Source organism: Rhineura floridana, chromosome 21 (genome assembly GCF_030035675.1).
Source record: "Rhineura floridana isolate rRhiFlo1 chromosome 21, rRhiFlo1.hap2, whole genome shotgun sequence".
NCBI classification, from domain to species: domain Eukaryota; kingdom Metazoa; phylum Chordata; class Lepidosauria; order Squamata; family Rhineuridae; genus Rhineura; species Rhineura floridana.
This window is the reverse complement of record NC_084500.1, coordinates 280,308-303,446: the sequence shown is the minus strand read 5'-3', so window position 1 is coordinate 303,446 and position 23,139 is coordinate 280,308. Positions and strand designations below refer to the sequence as shown.

Here is a 23,139-nt window from a genome sequence, read left to right as displayed (position 1 = left end):
GTCCTTGAATTCTGATCACACCTCTTCCTTTTGGGCAGAGTATAGAGAGGTAAGTGTGAGAGTGTGTGTAGGAAACTAGCCTACTGCACGAAGGTAACATTGACACTAGTTGCTCCGCCCACTTTTGTCTCTGGCCCCACCCAGCACTGGCACACGGCCCTCAGAAGGCTGTCCAGAAGGGAATCTGGCCCTTAGGCTGCCATTCTGATTGAAGAGGAACTAATCTAGTAACATCAACTTTTTCAGACAACGCCAGCTGCTCTCACTTTAGCGATCCCTCTTCACACAAAGAGGAATTCTAGGCTGTTCCGGGCAACTCCTCTAATGGCTGCTAATGGGTCGTTCATCAGTCACTGTGTTACCCTACAACAGAGGTAGCTCATGTGCTGCCCTCCATAGATCCCAGTCCCGATCAGCCAGCACGGCCAATCGTCAGGGATGATGAGAACTGTGGCCTAACAGCATCGAGGGCACCACGTTGGCTATCCCTGACACCAGGCAGCCCCTCAGAGCAGCGCAACCAACCCTTTTTGCACAAGGCCAGTCATCCGCCGGTGCCCAAACTTCCCAAGTAACAAAGGCAAGGCGTCCTGTCCTTACGGTTAGCTGGTCTGCCTTTGCCCATCCAGAGAGGAATGGGCTAAATTGCAGCAGCACCAACCACAACAGAGGACAGTCCTTAATCAGAAACCAGAGATCTTTTGCGTTCCAGGCGACCCGCTCCTGCACACACTTCCGAATGCAGTTGCAGATAACAAGCAGCATTTTTGCAGAAGAGCTCCAGGTCACGGGAAGACTGGAGTTGTTGCAAGACAGTGGCACTCCCTGGGGAGGCCTCCATCACTCAAGATGGGAACTCTGCCTCAATAAAATCCTCCCCGGAGATGAAAGCGAGCGGCCGTGCGGAGGCTCCAGGGAGGAGCAAGTACACAGCCACCCACAGCCTCATTAAGCAGGCCTCGCTGGTGCCCCAAACGAAAGAAATAAGGAACTAATCCTCACCACAAAGAATTGGGCGTTTGGAGCTCACTGCACCTCCTCGTTCCAAGTTTCCTGCAGGGAGCAATTCAGAACTGGCCTCCTAGAACGGGTGCCTCCAGCTGGGATGCCAGCACAGACAAAGTGGAGGTCGCCAAAGGATCCAAGGGAGACAGGCCCGCATGCTGGAGAACAAGCTGCTCCAAGGGTGGCCCTGCACTACAGCCCGGACAGCGTGCAGCACCTTTCCTTTTCCTTCCAAAGAGAACGCTCAAGATCACCAGGAGGGCCTGTACAAGGGACATCCAGTTCCAGCAAAGTCCCAAATGGAGGAAACATAGCAAAAATGTGTGTGTGTGGGGTAGATTAAAATTAATGAAACTGAGGGAGGGAGGAACTACCAGCCCCTTGGACTAATTCTATGCAGGTGGCAAAGAGGGAGGGGAGGGCTGAGAGCGAGCGACAGGGAGAGGGGCTCTGGCTGGCTGTGGGGATGTGTTCCCGCAGAGATTTCCTCCACCACCACCCCTCAAAGGAGGAAGGCAGACGGTGTCACAGATGCTTCTGCCTTCTGAGGGGCTTGGAAGGGCTCTTCCGGGGGCCTGCCAGGGTGGTCCTGCTGCCTACGCAGCGCCAGGTCTGTAAGCATGGCAGCTACCCAGCAAAGGCATCCCAGAGGGACCCCCGCCCTGATGCTATTACACATAAAGCGCAGCGCAGATTGCAGGGCCTGCAAGGGCACCCCATCTTTGGCAGGGGAAGTTCTGAGCCTCACACCCTGTCTTGGGAAGAACAGGAGGCAGGAGTGCTGCCGGAGAGAATGGGGATCGCCAAGGTGCATGTTCTGGCGTGGGCCTCTCGTGGTCCGGAGGTGGGGCAAGACTGGTGGACAGCTACAGGCCCAAGGGCTGGGGAACAAGCCTTTCAGGACCATGGACAGGTCACTGGGAGGGCACCACTAACCCTGAAGGAATCCCAGCTCCAAGGGAGGCCTTTCTCTCTCCAGGGTGAGGCAGTCCCCCACCCCACCCCAGTGCTAACAGGCAACTATCCCGATGGGGCAGCACATGGGTGGGGCTCCCAAACAGTCACCCACTGAGACACTGGCCTGACCCAGACCTGCTGAGCTTCAGCAAGTCAGGCGCCGTCTGGCCATTCCCGGGATCACCCATAAGAGGGGGAATCAAAGCCTTTTTCTTTTCCTTCTTGAGAGCAGGAGGTGGAAAGAAACAGTGAGCCAGGAATGCCTCCTTCCAAAGTTGCCTGTCCTGAAGCATGGCCAGCAGCCAGCACAGGAGAGGCCAGCCAGTCACCCCCAGTGGCTCAGCCAGGAGGCTTGACGGAAAGAAGAGGTGGCTTGCCTTCGGGGCTGGCAGGGCAAAGCGGGTCCCGTTTCAGAGCAAGCACTTGCCACTTTCTCTGGGAGAGCAGAAGGGGTCAACACCTTGGAAAACTCCTTGAAAGTTCAGACTAAAACCCAGAGTGGATTCCACTGTCCCACTGACATGGAGCCACAAGCCTGTTGCCCTGGTTTGCTTACTTTCAATTATGGAGTGCGTCCCATGAAACATCTCAACTCAATTAAAAATTAAACCTTTTTAAAAATATTTTTTAAAGAAACAATTTCAAATCCACTATGCTTATTTAATGCCAGATCGGTGCACAATGAGACCACACTCATCCATGATTTGATCGTGGATGAAGGTGCTGATTTGGTGTGCATTACCGAGACCTGGGTGGGTGAGCTGGGAGGAGTTGATCTGACCCAGCTTTGCTCACCTGGATACTCAGTGCAACACCAGCACAGGCTGCAGGGATGGGGGGGGAGGAGTTGCTGTGGTCTACAGAACTCAGATTTCTGTCACCAGGAAACCACTCTGCTTTGGAGCTGGCCGTGAGGGCCTGCACCTGGGGCCGGGCCAAGGAGACGGTCATCTAGGGTCGTTCCTGCAGTACCGTCCACCCTGTTGCCCCGCAGCTTCTCTGACCAAGCTGGTGGAGGCTGCCTCAGCTGTGGGACTGGAGGAGCCCAGAACAACAGTCCTGGGCGATTTCGATCATCTATGCTGAGGCTGCCTCTAGCATTTGGGCTCAGGACTCTCCTTCTTTTTGGGGGTGTGCATGTGTGTGCACCTTATTTTGTTTGGGGTGTCATCATTTTTACATGGCTCTGTTTATTGTGGCTAGGGGCCTCAAAAGCCAGACACAGCCTGGAATGCCAATATGCGAGAGCGAAGAAACCCATATCTGGGGTGAGGGAGTGGAGATGCTTCTTCATATTCTCACATTTCCATAAGAAACCAGACCCATTTCCTGCCATCTGTTGCACTGTTACTGGCTGTTTATAACAACAAATCTGTCAAAGAGAAATGAACTTGCGCACGGCTCTGGGCATATGGCTCCTATTAGCAAATGATAAAAAGAAGGTGGTTTTTTTTTTAAAGAACTAAGTGAAGATTGAAGTGCTTGCAGCAGGTTACTATGAGGCAGAGAAAGAGGCGGGGGGAAGCGGCGTCCAAGGAGGCAGGAGTTCGAAAGCAACCATATCAGGGCTGCCCGGCCTCCACTCACCTACATTATAAGCACATTCAGGGAGCAAGATGCCTTTGGCACCACTCTGCAGCCACAGGGGGTGACTTCTGATGTGGCTCATTTCATCCTCAAAACTCTGAATCTGCCTAGGGAGGAGGGCGACTGGCATGAAATTGACTGCCAGGGCAAGTGAGGCACCTCCAGACTGTCATTATGTTGCTGAAAGGGATTCAAGCGCATACCAGAACTCAACTGCTTTGAGTTGGATTCCTGCATTGTGCAGGGGGTTGGACTTGATGGCCTTATAGGCCCCTTCCAACTCTACTATTCTGTGATTCTATGATCCAACTGTTTGTGCAATTAATTAGGATTAAAATGCTCTGTTGCCCTAACACAACAAATCCACTTTAAAAAACAGCAGCTATTATTCTGCAGTTAGGCAAGTGATAGCGAAAGGAACTGAAAAGTGTCAGATGAACAATTGATTAATGGGAAGATGTGTAAACACCCCACAAACAAATCAGGATGAATGTGCATTGCCATATAACCACCCCATAAACAAATCAGAACAAACACTCAACAAAGAATGGACACAGTCTAACCACCACATATGCAAATCAGGATGGATGCTCAACATGCAAGTCATCGGGACCAAGACTTGAAATCTGCAACTATCCCAATCCCAATCCCAAACCTACTGATGGTACTTGTTACAATCTCAGAGAATCATCTTCTCCTTGAGATCCTCATCAACTGAAGGTGCCAGGAACTGAACTTGGGGCCCTGTGCACGTAAAGCCTGCTGCGACCACTGAGCATAGTCTGCCGGACCCACCACTTGAGTGACATCCTAAAGGGAAGCTTGGCGAGAGCGGGAAGGGAAGGCAGAGCCAGCTCCCCAGCCATTGCAGAAGAGCCCTTGGTGTGCCATTGAAGGGGAACGCGCACTAGTCGTCAATCCGCTTCATAGTCCCAAGGAGGAAGGGGCCAAACATTTTTTGCCTCCAGATGGCTTCAGGAAAAAGCATCACAGCAGATTTAAACCTAGTTGCTATTTGTGATTCAGACACGGGAACCATCCCTCTTCAGAAGGGGGGGGGAGTATTTGCTAAAGACTTTCCTCTTCTCCCAGGCATTTTAGCATGTGTTTTAAATTTTTTAATTGTGTTTTAATTTTTTTAAAAAAGATGTGTTTTTAAATTTGTATATTTGTTTTAATGTTTTTAGTTACTGTAAACAGCCCACAGAGCTTCGGCTATGGGGCGGTATCTAAGTACAATAAATAAATAAATAAAAGCACCAAGACTCACGTTGCTTTTCCTGAAGGACGCCAGAGGAACAAAACGTGGGGTCTTCGCCTGCCAAAGAGGAGCATCAGTTAGCATCTCTCCTCCCAAGCACCAGCGACCCACCCCCTCCCCTCCCAGCTCCTCCCAGCTTTCAAGCTCATGAGAAAGTCTGGCTGCTCCCCGCCGCCACCTCCACCTCAGCCCAAGCAACGCTGCCCCCATGCCAGGGTTGCAGCACTGAGATTCTTAGGCGTTCATAGAATTCTACTAAATATCACAAGGACGAAAAACAGGCCAATGCAAATAAGCGGTGAGCGGGGACAGATGGAAATGTGTATCCCGGAGTGCTAGAACAACTCAGGGGCCCACAGAAGAAAACACCTCTTTGCCCAATGCAGAATTAAGGGGGATGCGGTGATGGCCACTGGCTTGAGTGGGTTTAACACAGGAACATGGGGGGGGCATGCCTTGCAGACTCTGTCGGACCCCTCCGGCCCTGACTATTGGCCACGCATGCTGCTGGGGCCTGATGGGGTTCTAACAGCGTCTGGAGGGCACCTGGTTGGGGAAGGCTGACATAGCCAGCTATTCACTTCCAGTGCTGTCCTCTCTCTCCCGAGGTCACAACCGTCAAGCAGAAAGGGCAAACCTGCCACATGTGCCTTCAAGGCCTTCCCCTCCCGGCCCAGAGCCTCAGAACCCCTGGCAACACCTCCGTGTGAGCCTGGCAGCAACGTTCGTCTCCATGTGAAGCAGCAGGCAGGAGTAACTGTCTGTGGGCTTGGTCAGTTTTGGCAAGCTCTCTCCTGTATCCTGGGATACACGAGCAATAATCCTGTGAGGTGGACTAGGCTGAGGGGTGATGACTGGCCCCAAATCACCCAGTGGCGAAGTGCATGGCCCACGGGCAGCACGTGGCTCTCTGCCTCGTTTCACACAGCACTAAAAGCATCCAGATAGGCCCCTTGGCGGGATCCAGCCAGAGGGGCCCATGTCAGCCCAGCACCCTCCTCTCCCAGTGGCCACCCAGATGCCTCTCCTGGGAAGCCCACAGGCAGTAGCCACTGATAGCCTTATTACCCTCCATGAATTTGCCTAATCCTCTTTTAGAGCTGCCAGAGTCGGTGGCCATCACTGCCTTGTGTGGGAACAAGTTTCCTAGTTTAACTATGCGCTGTGTGAAGGAGGACTTTCTTTGGTCTGTTCCAAATCTTAACTTCATGCAGGCCCCAGAGATGTGATGGCGCACGCGCTCATGCATGTGCACAGACACAGAGAACAAGCTATACAACCCTACGATGCTGCTGCTGTGCACTTTAACCACTTCCTTTGGCTCTGCCCCCCATCACCCTTTCCCAGGGCCAGCAGCCCTTCAGAGGAAAAAGATTTGCCAGCCCTGAGCCCTCCGGCTGCAGATGACAGGAAGAGGCCTGCCCGGGGCCCCAGGGACCCTCTGCCAGTCAAGGCCAGAGCACTCCATGGCTGACCCATTAGGACTGGGGGTGGGACCTACATCCTTCCTCTCAACAGCTGGAACATCAGCTGGTAAGCAGGAAAAGTGACACACACACCCAGAAACCCACCCCTTGTGCCTCGCCTCAAAGGGCCTGCTAGACTTGGGTATTGATTAGGAGCGCTTCTTCAAGAAGGTGAGGGTGATGGGAGCCACTTGGGCCAGCTCAGGAAAATGGGCCGAAGGGGGACGGAGGGAGACAGGGGCCACAACTGAGTGGTAGAGCTCACGGCCCCCTTCCCAGCACTCCCCCTTGGAAGGAACTCGAGTTGAACAGATGTGGGAAACTGCTCAAGACTGAGGCGGGTAGGCGGCCCTGAGCCAAATGGTCTGACTCAGTTTCCCCTGCCCAGGTGAAAGGATGGAGCACGCACACCCAGGCAAGCACCCCACGACTCCGTTCCAACAGGCAGCCTCTCATGGCTGCTTTCACTCAACACCAGCCCCACCTGCAGACTGCAGCGCCATCTCTCTGGCTGGGCCCGTGGCCTAGACCAGCCTTCCCCAACCTGCCATGCCCCTCCAGATATTTTGGACTACAACCAGCACTGCTGTGCTCCCCTCAACCCCAGCACCACACCGCTGCGCTGTAGCCCAAAATATCTGGAGGGCGCAAAGTTGGCAGAAGCGGGAGGAGACCTTCCTGGGCAGTGGCCTGACCGGGCGAAAGGAGCCTCCTTCATAGGAGTTCAGTTCGCTAGGCGGAACAGAGAGAAGGGAAAAGGTCTCCTGCTTGGTGAAGTGGGAAGAGCCATCGCTCCCAAAAACGAATATGGAACAGCCACTACTCTGACCACTTGACTAGAGGCGGGTGGCTGGCTGGCTAAACACACACCCCTCGGGCTCTGTGCTGTGGGAGCTACGGAAATAGCCAACACAAAAACTCAACAACACTGATGCAACTAATGATTTCATTTTATAACTGCTTTATAACTATTTGTCATAGCAAAGATGATGCTTTTGAGAAGCACCAATTACTTTTGCTTAGGTTTCTAATCTAAAAACAAAAAACCCACAAAGAGATATGCACATTCAGTTGAAATGTTTTTACGGCTGCAAAGTCCAGGAAGAGAGAGAGATGCACCCACGCCACCCCCGGTTCCGTTGCCAGCAAGCAAAGTGTTTTCCACTGATGTCACTATCTCCAGTGGGAACGTGACAAGACTTTCCACAGTCACAAGATCCATCCGTGTTTGGCAGGCCATGCCACCTCGTGCACGTGTAACCATGGAGAGGGGCACCCACAGGCTGCGGCGGATCCACAGAACTGGAGTTGCAAGGCTAGTGTTTCCAGAGAGGACCCCTCCTCCATTCCATCTTGTGGTCCCCTGGAAGCTAAATGAGGCTGTGAGACCTCACTTGGCCCAGAGCAGCCCCGTTCTGCTCTGGGTCAAGAAGGGACAGGAGTCCAAATTCTAGTCTCTTGAATCCAAATACAACGATCCCATTTCTCCTCATAGCCAAATTTAGAATTTGATGGGATATTTCACAAAACCGCCTATTGCAGGACACAGAACAGGAGCAACCATTTGCAGGTTTCGTTCCCTACGAACCTTGCGCTAAAATGACACAACACGCATTCCCCAGAGGAAACCACACATGCAGTTCTCTTTGGAAATTGCCTCGTCATTTCCCCTGAAATGAAATGAATGCATCTGTTCATCCTCAGATTAATGTGCCTTCCCCTCCCCTGCCATCAAGAGGCATGCAGAGAGGCGGCCTTCTTTCGCAACTTGCCTCTGAATCATCAGCTCTTGATTGAGATAAATTAGCAGGGAACATGAGGGAGCACTTGATATCGCTGTCAAGGGCAGCTGTAAAACAGATCATACACTCCCCCCTCGCCCGCTAATTATCCATTTAGCTGACTCGGAGGCCCCACTTGGCCCCTGTGGTGGTCACTGTGCCATTCAGCTATCAGGAGCTGGCAGAGGAAGAATCCCACGCAGCTTCTCATGGGCAGTAGAGAATCACATCCCACGTTCCTCCAACAGAGTGGAACTGCGGGGACGGGCACAGACGGGCACACAAGCCACAGCCCTTTCAGCTCCATTAGGAGACAGGCAGGGCTGATAGGAGGTGGAGGGCCACAGGTTTCCTACCCCTGTTCTACGGGGCAGTAAATAATGGTCTGGGGTTTTTTGGTGGGGGAAGGCAACCTCAGTGATCTTCCATTTTTTAAGGAGGGGGAAAGGGAGCACTCTGCTAAACAGCTGACTAGCATCCCCCCCTGAAAGTGGACAAAAAGACACGGCTGAAGCAGCCATTCCTCTCCCCCTCCCCTTGCCCCGAAGGCTTCCGAAGCAAAACCGGCCTCATTCATTTGGGTGCGGGGTGGGGAGGCAAAATGGTACCTGGGCTCTCTTCCAGTTTCCCAATGGTCTCAATCTGCTCCACCAAGTCGTTGGAGTTCCACTGGCTCATCCCAAGGAGGATCGCGCTTTTCCCTTCGGCCACCTCCTCTGCAGCAAGAGAGAAGAGCACCATGTTTCAATGGCATCGCAGAGACCAAAGGCAGGATGGCCTGGCTGGCAACCACTGATGGTCGGGAAAGCAGAGCAGCTCACGATGGATGAGACAGCCTGGCCACGGACATGTGTTCCTCCCCGCGGGCTGTGCAAAAGCACGGCTGCAGCAGCAAGTCCTCTGCACGTGGAAGTCAAGGTGGCCCAGAGCCCAGGCACAAGCCACTGGGGATGGGAGCGGCCAGAACGGCTCCTTGATTGCCCTGCAATGCCATTTGGCAAGGCGGGCACAGAGCAGATGCCACCCACAGGTCCACTGCCAAAGGTACTGTTGGTGGCCACACTTTGGGGGGGCAGCAGGGAGAGCACCAGCCTTGCTGCTAAAAGTACCCCCCAACGGCCGCTTCTAGCAACTCCCACTGATTTCCCAGGGCCTCAGCTGCCTCCCCCCACCACACCCCCAGCCTGGGTCTCAGCTGAGCAGCCACCCAGCATCGCATGGAGCTGGCCCAGGGAACCAGGCTGCCCAGAACCCTCCATCAGCTAAGTCCCGATCAGGAAGTGGCTTTCTGGGTGCCAATGAAGAGTGGGGGGGGAGCTCTGAAGCCACACCCTTGTCCCCCTCTCCAAGGGAGCTCTGCATGGAGTTGAACCCAGAGCCCTGATCCTCCCCTCCCCTTTAAATCCTCAAAAATGGTGGGTATGTTTCCGTGGCTACATGGCCCAGAGCCTGGAGAGAGGTGGTAGCAGCCTTCAAATCTCTGAACGGCTGCCCTGTGCGAGTTTGGTAAGAACATAAGAGCCTGCTGGATCAGGCCAGTGGCCCATCTAGTCCAGCATCCTGTTCTCACAGTGGCCAACCAGGTGCCTGGGGGAAGTCCGCAAGCAGGACCCGAGTGCAAGAACACTCTCCCCACCTGAGGCTTCCGGCAACTGGTTTTTAGAAGCATGCCGCCTCTGACCAGGGTGGCAGAGCACAGCCATTATAGCTAGGAGCCATTGATAGCCCTGTCCTCCGTGAATTTATCTAATCTTCTTTTAAAGCCATCCAAGCTGGTGGCCATTACTAATCATTCTGGTTGCAGGGATGGAGCGACTCCCTTATGAGGAAAGGTTGCAGCATTTGGGACTTTTTAGTTTAGAGAAAAGGCAGGTCAGAGGAGACATGATAGAAGTGTATAAAATTATGCATGGCCCCAAGGTATTTGGGGCCCATGATATGGTTCTAACCAGATGTCCATCATCATCATCATCCACCCTTCCTCCCAAAAGGAGTCCAGGGTGCTAAACAACAAGTGATAAAACAATAAAAATATATTTAAAACAATTCCAATACTGGGAATACAGACTGGGGAAAGATCTCTACTTAAAATATGCACCCACAAGTCCCCCCCAATATACTATAGATTGTAACTTCTGTAATTCCATTCAAATAATAAAATTGACAGGAATCTGCATCACATCCAATTCTTATTAAAGCAATTATTGTCTGTCACTGATCAACCGTAAAAATATTTTACGGAAAAGAACCTCCTGAATATCAAAATATTGACACCATTTTTGTTGCTGTGTACTTGGGGTTGCCATGGAGTGCCTCTGCTTAAGCTTCTGCCTGAGAAAAGATGCCATTCAAGTTTTTAAATGATAGATCTAGTTAAGCAAACCCAGAAATAGCTGCACATTTTGAAACCGCAGCGAGGAAAGGAGAGAGCTGCGATTTTTTAAATTTTATTCATTTATTTTATTTAACAAAATTTATATGCTGCTTGAATGTAAAGACCTCTAAGTGGTTTGCAAGAAAACAATAAAATAATTAAAAACAAGTAATTAAAATATATTTAAAAACAAACAACGAACGCCTCTCCCGACACGAACCCACCCGTACACTACGTTCAAGATCAAAGGCCCTCCTCAGGGTGCCTACTCCAAGGGAAGCTTGGAGACTGGCAACAAGGGAGAGGGCCTTCTCAGTGGTGGCCCCCAAATTATGGAATGATCTCTCTGACGAGGTGAGCCTGGCGCCAAAACTGTTATCTTTTCAGCGCCAGGTCAAGACTTTCCTCTTCTCCCAGGCATTTTAGCATGTGTTTTAAAATTGTTTTTACATTGTTTTGAATTTTAAAATTGTGTTTTAAATTATTTTTAAAATATGTTTTTAAATTGTGTATTTGTTTTAATGTTTTTGATTGCTGTAAACCGCCCAGAGAGCTTCGGCTATGGGGCAGTATACAAGTGCAATAAATAAATAAATAAACAACTACTAACTAAAAGAATTAAAACAAAGCAACATCTATGTGTCTGGATATTTATTTAAGTGCTTTGCAGAGAGCCCTCTGTGGAGGGTCATTTCCCCCTCCCCACTCCCATTAGGTGGGAAAGGGGGAGGGGCAGCCCCCCCACTCCTCTCTCTGGCATCCTCAGTGCACAGTGGATATCTCCGCTGGGTGGCGGAGGAAGGAGCCAGTCGTGCCCAAGGCCTCAAAGGCTCCCTCAACTGCTGCCATGTCTGCAGCTCATCGGAATCTGGAGGTCTTGCAGACATACAGCACTCAACCAGTCCAGAGACAAACAAACCACAGAACACGGGTGAGCAACTGGAGTAAAGGACGATGTGTCAAGGCTCAACCCCCTTCCCCATGGGTAGCTGTCAAGTCACACTGCCAATGAGAGCCAGTGGTGGCAAAGCGGTTAGTGTCGGAATGGGACATGGGAGTCCAGGGTTCAAATCCCCGATCAGCCATGAAGCTCACTGGGTGACCTGGGCCAGTCACTGCGTCTCAACCTAACCTACCTCACAGGGTTGTTGAGAGGATAAAATCAGGGAGGGGGAGAACCATGTGTGTACACCACCTTGAGCTCCTTGGAGGGAGGGAGGGGGGGGAGAGAGGGAGAGGGAGAGGGAGAGGGAGAGAGAATACAGCAATGCGGCTCACCCTTTCCGGCTTCTGCTATTGCCTCCTATTTGGGGAAGAGCCCTGATGGCCCACTGGAAAAGACCCAGCCTGGCATGCAGAAGGTGGATGTTGGTTGGCTGGCCAGGATCCCCCCCTCCCCTGCTAAACAAAACAAAACCAAAAAACCCCTTTTCTGCACTAAACACTGATCAGGCATTTGCTTTTGTGCCAACTATGGGGGGGTCAGAAGCCCCCACTCCCCAGCATCACCAATTCAAAGGACTAAGGCAAGAAAGCCGCAGATTTCTTGGCTGCCACCCCCTCCTGTCCAAAGGAGCCGTCCATTCCTTGCCTGCTGGTGGGCTTTGACACCCTTGTCTCTCCCACAAGACAAAGCTGAGAGGCCTGCAACAAAAACGGGGATTCTTGTTGTTGTCTGTCTCTCACTATTTGGCAAACCCAAATTGGGAGGGGGGATTTCAGAAGCTTATCTAGCTACATGATGTTGCCAGAGCCCCCCACGCTGGGCCTGGTAGGGGACAGCTGTACTTTTGTGCCATAGAGAACGACATCCTCCGCTGCACTGGAGTCCCTGAGCAGAGCGGTCAGGGAGAGACGGCCAAGCAAGATGAAGCAAGACATCAGCAGAAGCCAGCAACACCCCCACCCAGCCTCCACCAACCTGGTGCCCTCCAGATTGTGCTTTGGACTACAATTCCCATCAGCCCCAGCCAGGAGGGCCCTGTCCCCAAAGGAGGGTGAGGGGGGCACACTAATCCCAGCATGTTGCACTAAGAAACTCATTTTTTTAGTTATATTCATTAAGGCAGAAGATCTACAGTGCTTTGTTCTGGCCACACCATTGTGGTGACGGGTTTACGTGCTGTTGGCTCAGGCACAAGGCAGGCTTGAAAGTTACACAGAACCCTTTGCTGCTGCTGCTGCCTGATCACATGCAATGTAACAAACCCCAACATTTGTTCAAAGCTGTGCTTTTGGGCTTTCTTTTTTGATTAAGAATTTACATAAACAATTACAGCAGTATGTTTCCAAATACCACTTCCTGGAAACCGCAGGAGGGGAGAGTGGCTCTTACACTCAGGTCCTGCTTTGCGGCCTTCCCATAATGGTTTTCCTATTCGCAACTGGCAACTGCAGCAACTGTATTGGCACCCCAGCCACTGTCGTCTTGCATCCTGCTGAGGCCTGGAGGCGAGGGGTGGGGGATGGCTGCCCCACACACAAAAAGATAGATTATATTTGGAGAAAATTCCTCAACTGATCTTTTTCTAAGGGGGATGAGAAACAAGGAGGGGGATTTTTTCTCAGGAAAAAAAGTCTTATCTGAGAATCTTCAGCTCAGCTCTGAAAAATGAGGAAGACTCAGGACAGACAGAAGAAAAGCCTTCTCCACACAGCGCAGCACAGCGCTATACTAGGGAATCCGCTCCCAGAAGAGGCAGCGATGGCCACCAACCTGGATGGCTCCAAAAGAGGGTTAGGCAAGTTCATGGAGGAGAAGGAGGCTATCAGTGGCTAGTAGCCACAGTGGCTACTTTCTCCCTCCAGAAGGAGGCCGTTTGAATGCCAATTGCTGCAGATCACAAGTGGGGAGAGAGTTGCTGTTGTGCTCAAGTCGTGCTTGTGGGCTTCCCAAAGAGGAATCTGGTTGGCCATTGTGGGGGGGGGCAGGAGGCTAGAAAGATGCCCCCCCTTGGGCCTGATCCAGCAGCCAGGCCCTTTTTATGTCCTGGAAACCCAAGAGGCAGCCAGAACAGAGAAACCTAGGACATGAGGGAGAGCCCAGTGGGAGTTCTGGTTTTAGAGTGAGGGAGATGCCTGGATGCTTGCACAGTTTCAGTTAGGGATGGAAAGGTCGGTCCGTTTTGCTTCAGTCCTCATTTTCCCAGTCTTAAATTTCATTCTCCATATTTCTGCAGAATTTGCAAAACATTTTGTTAAAAACCTTCATCAAACTCTTCAGCTTTTTAAGGTGAACGTCTATTCTTAAACGGAAATGCAAACAGCTTCAAACAACTCTATTGTGGACAAGGCCTCAGACAGAGAAGCCCCAGGACGTTTGTGACTCCTGACCAGAGGGCACTGTGGCTCCTCAACCACCCCCTCTTCTTTATTTAAAGAATTAATCATGATGACCAAGAAGACTCTCATCCAAGTGCTTCACAAGCACTCTACAAATGAGAATCTGCAGCAGCAACTACTGGGAGCTCTCAGCAAAGCTAAAGTTAAAGACCCCTGAAAGGATGCCATTCAATAAAATCCTCAAGGGAGAAAGTTACCTCAAATTAGCGAATGCACTGAGAGGTACTTTGAACACTTGACAGCCCCGTACAAATGCTAAGCATTATCATCACAAACCTCGTGCATCAAAGAATTCATCATCGGAGCTCTCCACCGAGTCATTGAGGATGCTGTGCTTGGGCCACTGGGAGCTAAACCGGCGCAAACCAGCTGCAAAAGGAGAGAGAGAGAGAGAGAGAAAGTTAGCAAACAGTAGCAAATAGATATTTGCCTGCAACACTGTCTCAAACCAAAACATTTTGATCATCTAAGAAAACTACTCTCAACTCATCAATCAGATAAAATGAAACTTACTTTAATACAAGCACTTACAAAAATGGCAACAGCAAGCCCATCTTAAAGGAAGCATCCTGTCCCGTGTCCCCCCCCTCCCCGCTCCAAGTGTAAGAGGGAAGGGCGAAGGCCCTTCTCAGGGCAGAAACCCTCTTCCTGTTGTGCCAGTCCCAGTGCGTCTCCACCTCCCTCCTCTGAAAATGGGGGAACACACAACACGAGTCAAATCTCACCCCTTTTTACTCTAAAACCTGGTGGGAGCAGCTTGAGTGTCCCCCCCTTTAAATTCAGCTTCAAAGAGATTTCGCAACTGATGGCAGATCAACCTTCCCCCCCCCCAGCCAGGTGTGGCTAATGAAAACCCTTTGCTCTGGGTGTCTGGTGTGCTCACAGCCGAAGAGGGAGATGCAACAGGGGTTTCCTTTATCCAAAAGCAGACAAAGTCACAGGAACCAAATGAAAATAGTGTTGAAGGCCACAGAAATAATAAATATAAAATAGTCCAAAAAATACAGTAACATGTCAACAACCAGACAGTAAATACAGTGATACGCCCAACACTGTATAACTTCAGTGCAGCTGATGTAAACAACAAAACAATTATCCAGGAAATGCCAGGTGAGATCTCCGGGACTGAAATTCCTTTCATTGCTTCTTTAACCAATGGAGAATGCATATGAATGGCAGCCAAAGACCCCTTATTGCCTCATCTCCTTGGAAATTTTTCTTCCTTTCAGGGTAATGTCAAACCCATTGCATTTTGTAAGATACTCCTATGCATCTGAATGCAATCAAAAGGGTTATATAATTGCTGTGGCCTAATAGCAAGGAATTTTCAATCATCAGCAGGGATTAATATGTAAAAGCTGAGCAGGTTTTTCACTTACACAGATTAACCAATCAATCAACCAAGGGTCATAAAATTTCACCACTTAAGCGTAATTCAGATGACAGCTCTGAAACTGAGTGTGACCAACACAACTCCTGCCCTCGGAAAACAGCATTCTGGCCAGAGCACCCGCACCCCATCCCTCTGGCCTGCAAGATCCAGAGCACGTGCAGAGTCCAGAGGCAATCTAGACTCCAGACATGTCACCTGGGGAGATTTGGGAAAGGGAAGATGCTCCCTACACTGCTTTGTCTTGAGATACAGCTCTAGCAGCAAAAAACAACAATAGTATTAACAAAATGTATATACCACTTGATTGTAAAAAAAACTGGCTTATAATAAAAATAAATAGGGATTAATTGACATTTATATCCTGCCCTTCCTCCCAAAGGAACTCACAAACACATCGACAAAACCGCCCTGGGCTCCTACTGGGAGGAAGGGCAGGATATAAAGCTGGGAATAAATAAATAAAATGATTTAACAACAAAAGAAAAGCATTCTAAAACTAAGTTAAAACATTCTAAAAAACATCTACCCAAAGTGGCTTCTCTGTCAGGGACACGCTGGCAGGGTGTGCCTCTGATGCCAGCACAGCTCACTGGTGGATGGGCCAAAGAGACTCTCCAGCCTTCAGGCCCCAGGAAGAGGGGGCGCTACCCCACGGCCATGGTGAGGCCCAGCCCCCAGGAGCAGCAGACAGGCGGCCCCAGGAGACGGAGAGCTCCTGCATTTCCCACCTTAATCCTGCCCCTTTAAATCGCAACTGCAGTTAACGTGTGTGTGTGTGTGTGTGTGTGTGTGTGTGTGTGTGTGTGTGTGTGTCGTGTGTGTGTGTGTGTGTGTGTGTGTGTGTGTGTGTGTGTGTGTGTGTGTGTGTGTGTGTGTGTGAGAGAGAGAGAGAGAGAGAGAGAGAGAGAGAGAGAGAGAGAGAGAGAGAGAGAGAGAGAGAGAGAGAGAGAGAGAGAGAGAGAGAGAGAGAGAGAGAGAGAGAGAGAGAGAGAGAGAGAGAGAGAGGTGGGTTTTTAGATATATTTGTGCATAATATATTTTAACTGCTCAATCAGAGCAGTTGATTTTCCCATCAATTTAAACTGTCTGCTTGTTGTTTTAGTCTGTTGTTTTAACATGGGGCATTAGTTTGTATCCTTTCTTCATCATTATTATTCTAAGTTGCACAATCTGCTTCCTGCTACTCTACTAGCTGCCCTAGGAAAATACACCTGCGCTGAAAGAGGAAGAAAATCAAGTATGTAAACAAAAACAAAAAACACTCCAGAAAGCATCCAGCAAGGAACTTCCTGGCCAAGCTAGCACCTCCATCTTATATATTTTATTTATTTATTATTTGATTTATATCCCACCCTTCCTCCAGCTGGAGCCCAGGGCAGCAAACAAAAGCGCTAAAAATACTTTAAAACATCATAAAAACAGACTTTAAATTAATTCTTATGTCTTGGAAGCTCGTTTTCCAGCCAAACATCATGCACCCAAAGAAATTCACAAAGGGGAAATTATTATTTATACAATGAGTGTAATTAACAATGAAGCAAAACAGCAAGAACAGCCAAGAGAAATAGTCTTTTATCAACACAGAAGCACATGAAATAGTCAACAACTCATCCCCCATCTGCAAACACCTTGGAAAATCAGAATTCTCCTGTTAACAGGCAATAGCAGTGCCCATTTTGGTGGAGCATTTATCAGATGTGTACCTGTGCATGACTTTAAAAAGCCCACAGGTGGCTTACAAAGCACAATTTTTGTAAGTCACTCTAGCTGCCCCTTTGGCTAGAGATAAAATGCTGATTTTTTAATTACAGTGACTAACAAAGCAGAAATATTACACTTTTAAAACAAAACATTTCAGCTTCTGCCTTCTTCTGCTGCTCTGATGTCTATCAAAGGCTGACCTGGCCACAGTGGCCATTAAAGGCTGTGGAGGATGGAATATTCAGAAGAGTAGCTAAGTGATGCCAGGTAAGATGCCCAAACGTAAGATGCCCAAGGCCATGAATCCAAAAGGTCTTCTCTGGTCTTCAAAGTTCTTAGATTGGGGGGGGGATCTCTCTTGCAATAACTAAAAGATCAGAGAGGCTGCACTTCTCTGAATTAAAGTGCTTGGCAATGAGTTGCTCCAATTCTCCCATCTAGATTACAGATTTATGGCTCCAAAACCACATGCCAGCCTACGTCAGTTGTTGTTTTACCCATGTACTGATCAGGGCATTCTGGTGGTTGAGATTTGATTATGTTAATTCCATTGCAGGCCACGCAGTTTCTTGGCTCACCGTAGGTGGTGATGATGCAGGGTGAGGGGACCACTTCACTCTTCAGCCATTTCGTGTTCTGCTTTGTTGGTACGTGTGTGTTATGTGCCTTCAAATCAATTTCAACTTATGGCAACCCTATGAATCAGTGACCTCCAAGAGCATCTGTTATAAACCACCCCTTGTAAGTTAAAGTCTGTGGCTTCCTTTATGGAATCAATCCATCTCTTGTTTGGCCTTCCTCTTTTTCTACTCCCTTCTGTTTTTCCCAGCATTATTGTCTTTTCTAGTGAATCATGTCTTCTCATGATGTGTCCAAAGTATGATAACCTCAGTTTCATCATTTTAGCTTCTAGTGAGAGTTCTGGTTTAATTTGTTCTGACACCCAATTATTTGTCTTTTTCGCAGACCATGGTATCTGCAATGCTCTCCAACACCACATTTCAAATGAGGTGATTTTTCTCTTATCCGCTTTTTTCACTGTCCAACTTTCACATCCATACATAGAGATCAGGAATACCATGGTCTGAATGATCCTGACTTTAGTGTTCAGTGATACATCTTTGCATTTGAGGATCTTTTCTAGTTCTCTCATAGCTGCCCTCCCCAGTCCTAGCCTTCTTCTGATTTCTTTATTGTCTCCATTTTGGTGACAATTGGTTGGTATAATGCTTTCCATTTTAAGTGGCTGTTTTGACCAGGAAGTTCAAAAGTTCACCAAGTTCTAAGAAAACGTGGGGGGGGTGATAAAGCAGGGGAAATTACAGGAATCACTAGTCTTCTAGGGTTTCTAGGAATCACTAGTAAATTGGGAGTAAGGGCATTAAGAGAGGCCAGTGTGGGTGCAAGAGAAGACGGAAAGGGGAACATCTGTGGCCCTCCAGACATTGCCCAACTACAGCGCCCATCATCCCCTGCAACTGGCCTTGCTGGCTGCTGGGAGTTGGAGTCCAACAACATCTGGAGGGCCACAGATGCTCCCCGTTCCTGCCTAGATGGGGACGGGTGAATGGCTGGTTGTAAATTATGCTCAGTGCTGCCAGGAGATTTTTCTGGGGAAAACTGAGGGCACCACTTCTGTTTCATTCATTTGTTTAGTCAGTAATGATGTTTACATATGGGATTTTTACAATATTTCTGTATTTGATTATTATTTAGAATGCTTTCCTTTTTCATGTTTGGTGTTGTTTTTCTGCGACTTGTGCCATTTTAAATGTGGATTATTATTGTGTCTATATCTCATTTGCATGTGGTATTTTGCAATGTGCTATTTGATTATTTAAGACAGGCTGCAAGCTGCTTAGAGATCCCTTTGGTAATGTGAATGGTTTAGATAAAAATAAAACGGAAGAGCCAACCTCCAGATGCCTCAGACAGGCAGGCCTGAAAGAGCTAAAAGACTCCACAGCCTCAAGGAAGAAGCCACAAACTCCCCCAAGACGCCCCAGCGCCCTGGAAGACACCCAGTCAAGGCACCAGCCGATCCGCTGAATTCCTCTAGAAGCCAAACCAAAACCTCCCAGCTGCCACTCCTCCCGATAAGCCCACTTACTGCCTGTGCAGCAGGCTGGAATCTGATAAATGCAAGTTGTCTCATTACGGCTAATGAACGTGACAGCCATATTCCAATATCTTGATCGCTTGGCGAGCTGGCGCAGAACTCGGGGAGCGCTAATCGCTTGGCTACATTGAATAACGTCCACTCGGCGCTCATTGCTCCCAGACACACACAGAGGCCCTTCAAATTAAGCTGACGACGCCGTGGCTAATTGAGTTCCACATCTGATTAGGATAAATGTTTACGGCTCGCTTCCAACGGCGCCTGAAGGACATTCATTTACATCTCCAACTTAAAGAAAGCCATCACTGGGTCATCTTGCAGCTGCAGAGGTTCGAGAACCATCAAACGCAAACACTGGCATCAGCCTCCATCCATAGGACAGGACTCGGGGCAACTGGCCCCACTAAGTTTCGCCAACACACACACACACTCCATCCCACTCCATTAAACACCAGGGGGTAGAGCAAAAGTCTCTCAGCTGGAGCCCCCTGAATACACCCCCTCATTATTAAACAAAATTTGTATAGCGCATAACTGTAAAACATAATTTAAAAACTCTGAGCAGTTCTTTTGGACTCTGGCTCCCATCAGCCGCAGTGTCACAAGCCATGCTGGCCGGGATTCAGGGGAGCTGTAGACCCACATCATCTGGAGGGTGCCAGGTTGGTTGAGGGCACCCTGAATTTGAGCCAGTTGCAGCCTCACCTCTGCGCTTTGCCCGCAGCAGCAGCTAGCAGCTTTGCGTGTGGAGGGAGGCTGGGTGCGCCTGCATACGCACATGAACCAAGAAGGTGCTGCCAGAGATACTGTGGGAGCAGCCAGGAAAGCGGACTCAGTTCCAGGTGAGAAGGGCCCTCCCCCCACTGCTAGGCAACCACAACATCCTCCTCTGCCTGCATCCAACTGCCAGTCACAGCAGAAGGGAGCCATTCCCTTCCCTGGATACTTTCCGCCGAGCCTTAAAAACTTGGCTGTTTGGACAGGCCTTTGGGACCGCCGGGGTGGGCTAATTTACATACTGAATGCCTGTTGTTGTGTACTGCATATGTTGTTATTTTGTTATTGCTGAGTATATCATATTTTATTGTATTTACTGTATTTATTGTATTTTATTGGAATTTAATATGTACGTCGCCTAGAGTGGCTTCGGCCAGATAGGCGACCTAAAAATTAAATTTACATTTACATTCTTGGTACCCCTCCCCAAGAGCATCTTTGACAGCCCTGGGGTCCTCCTGAACAGCGGGGCAGGCTGCAAGATGTGGGTCTGCAGAGCAGAAGGAACTGTCGTGACCAACACACACAGAGCCCCCCACTGCTGTTGAGATGCAGCCTTTTATCAGGCGCTCAAGGCTGTTGCTCTCTTTTCAAAAAGCATTTGTTCCTTTGAAGATTTAAAGCACTCCTCCCCCCTTTCCCTGAGGGAGGGGGAGAAGAGGGACATTTGTCTAGTGTTGCAGCCCATGGCACAGAAAAGGCTCAAGTTCAACGTTCACCTTCCATCCTCCTGGAAATTCAGAGCAGCAATCTTGGGGGGGGGGGTTAGGAAGGAGAGGGTTTGCTTCCGAATTCCTCACTGGATGACTCATCCCAAATGGCTCCTCCCCTCCCCCCCCCCCGCCGCCTCTCTCTCTCTCCTTGCATCAGCTAAAAACCGAACATGAAATTTGACAGACCCTGGCAGGGATGCCTCCACCCCACCCCCACCCCCACCCCGAAGGGCAAGTCAGGCCCCACTCGGGAGTGGCTTCTATCAACTGGGAGCCCCAGCCACCATGGTGGCCTTTGGCAAGGGAGCCCAGAGCCCATTTCTGGAAGACCTCCTTCGCTGGCCCAGCCCGACCATTCTCCAAGGGGCCTTTCTCAGACACACGCAGTGTAGAAGGAGGGCTGGCACCTGCCCCCCCATCCCATATTCTAAAGGGGAAGGTGCAAAATGTCCACATTATTTCCTACATTCCTGGAGGATGCTGCTGGCTTTGGTACGTTTTACTTGGAAGTAACTCCCTTGAAATAATGATGCTGTCTTCTTCCTGGCAGAAAAAAGGGTGATACTGCTATCCTGCCGCCACCCCCCCCACCCCCACCCCCACCCCAGTTTTCCATGTCGCCCAGACAGGCACTGCTGGTCTGTTTGTCAGTACTGGGGTGTTATTTATTAATGCACAGCAACCACAGAACAAAAAATATTAAAATACAAAATTAATCAGCGCATTCAACTATAAAATCATCAAACACCTTACAGCTGCAGCTAATTTAAATTCCTATAGAGTGTACTTTAACCCAAGGACACTAGTTTATTTATCAATGTTGACAAAAATGTGGTGTGTGTGTGTTGCTGAGTGTTGTGAAACTGCACATGCCCAGAGTATGTGTTGCTTCTCCTGCCTGCTGCTGTTATATATTTGTATCTTGCTTCCCCCCACCCACCCACCCAGGAGCTCAAGGCTGGATAAACTGTCTTCCCTTCCCCGGTTTTTATCTTCACAACAGCCCTGTGAGGTAAGCTAGGCTGGGCGCTGGCAGTTCAGACCCCAAACCTGTGAAACTGCACATACTTAAAGAGTCTTTTCACCTTGTTGTTTATGAAAGTTGGGAAACGGTTTTTGGTTTTGATAGTTTGCTGTAAATATCAGGACTATGAAACGTTGCAGTTAAAGCAAATGGGGTGCCTGTTTTTCTGGCTTTGTGCATGTTTATTTTTCTTTGCATGATATGTGAATGATGTTTATAAATTTGTACCTTGCTCAAGGCTGCATGTATTACCCTCCTCTCCCCTCTTTTTACCTTTGCAACAGCCCAGTGAGATGGCTGAGGCTAAATTGACACATGCACATAAGCGGCAGTTCTTGCCAACAGATGGTGGGGGCCCAATCCACCTACAGTGTACCAGCCCAGGAAACTCTTCCTACTTCTGATGCCATATAGGGCGTCATGCCAGGGGTGAGGCTGGGCCAAAAGGAGGCAATCCCTTCTGCAAAGACCTGCCTACAGTGCTTGACCAGCACTGACAATCAGCTGATTGTTGGGGCTTGCAAAGAGATGCACAAGGGGCTTTGCAACCCCTGAAGTGCAGCAGATTCCAAACCTTGCAGGGAAAAAGAGTCCCGATGATGTCATTGTTGTGTCAGGTGATTGACATGTAGGCAGCGCCACCTACTTGTCAGACTTGGCCTGCAAAGTTGGGGGGGGGGAGAGATCATACTCCAGCCTGTGGTCTGGATCCAGTTCCCCACACTCAGCCCAAACGCTCACGAGTTTCTCCTGCCCAGGAAACTCCAAACACTGCTGGGGTTTTGCTGCAGCTCAGCTGGGTCCCATCAGCAAAACTCTTTCCCTCCTGTTGCTGCCACTTGCCACGCAGGGCACCCTGCGCTCCTGCGGGGCACCATGTGCCCAGTCTTTCAGAAAGACAGAACTGCTGGATGTTGACACAAGGGGTCTATTCACCACCAAATGAAGAGGCGCGTGCAAGGAAGTCTGCACGCTCAGGCTACCTTCTCACAATTTGTTCTGGACAGACAAAAAACAGGCGGAAAGGGCTACCTGCTTCCAGTGCCGTCTCCACCGTCTGCTCCGCTGGCCAGAGAAAAGCCGGTTCCAAAACCCTCAACATGCACTGTTCCTGCACCCATCGCAACCCCTCGCCCTTCATGTCCTCTGCAGAGCACTCAAAACCAAGCCAGAGCAGACACAGTTGTCAGGACAACGGTAGAACCGTCCCAGGGAATGAGGAGCAAAGAAAGTGTGGGGGGGAGGTATTGTGTTGGCCAGACTCGAGAGGAAGGGGGAAAAGGAATTCAGCCCCAGCAAAGGAATACTGGGGGGGAGGGGTGGTGTAGCTCAGTGGGTAGAGCACCTGCTTGGCATATAGAATCTCCAGCTACGGCTGGAAAGACTCCCTACCTGAATCCCTGGAGCACCACTGCCAGTCAGTGTGGACAATATAGAGCTAGATGGACTGTTGGTCTGACCCTGTAGAAGGCACTTTCCTACGTTCCCAAGTTCCTAATATCTTCCACTTGTGCCCACTCGGACTTAAAACGCAAAGTGCACCTGCAGTGAAGACCAGCGGCTGCAATGTCAGTGGGACAGGGAACCCGCTCCGCACCTTGGACACATCCTTGAAAGTTCAGACTAGAACTCAGAGCAG

General features: G+C 49.8%; 1 protein-coding gene across 2 annotated transcripts in view; it reads right to left on the bottom strand.

Annotated features, from left to right (window-relative positions):
• Positions 1 to 23,139, bottom strand: part of PITPNM3 (PITPNM family member 3) — a 75,451-nt gene that overhangs the window by 34,902 nt on the left and 17,410 nt on the right. Inside the window, exons 2-4 of one of the 2 annotated variants that reach the window (XM_061604798.1) lie at positions 14,050 to 14,142; positions 8,666 to 8,773; positions 4,820 to 4,867 (exon numbers count right to left, since the gene is read on the bottom strand). In XM_061604798.1, the coding sequence (XP_061460782.1) occupies positions 4,820 to 4,867; positions 8,666 to 8,773; positions 14,050 to 14,142 (249 nt within the window). The remainder of the gene's footprint in view (positions 1 to 4,819; positions 4,868 to 8,665; positions 8,774 to 14,049; positions 14,143 to 23,139) is intronic. The other variant, XM_061604799.1, reaches the window with a different exon arrangement.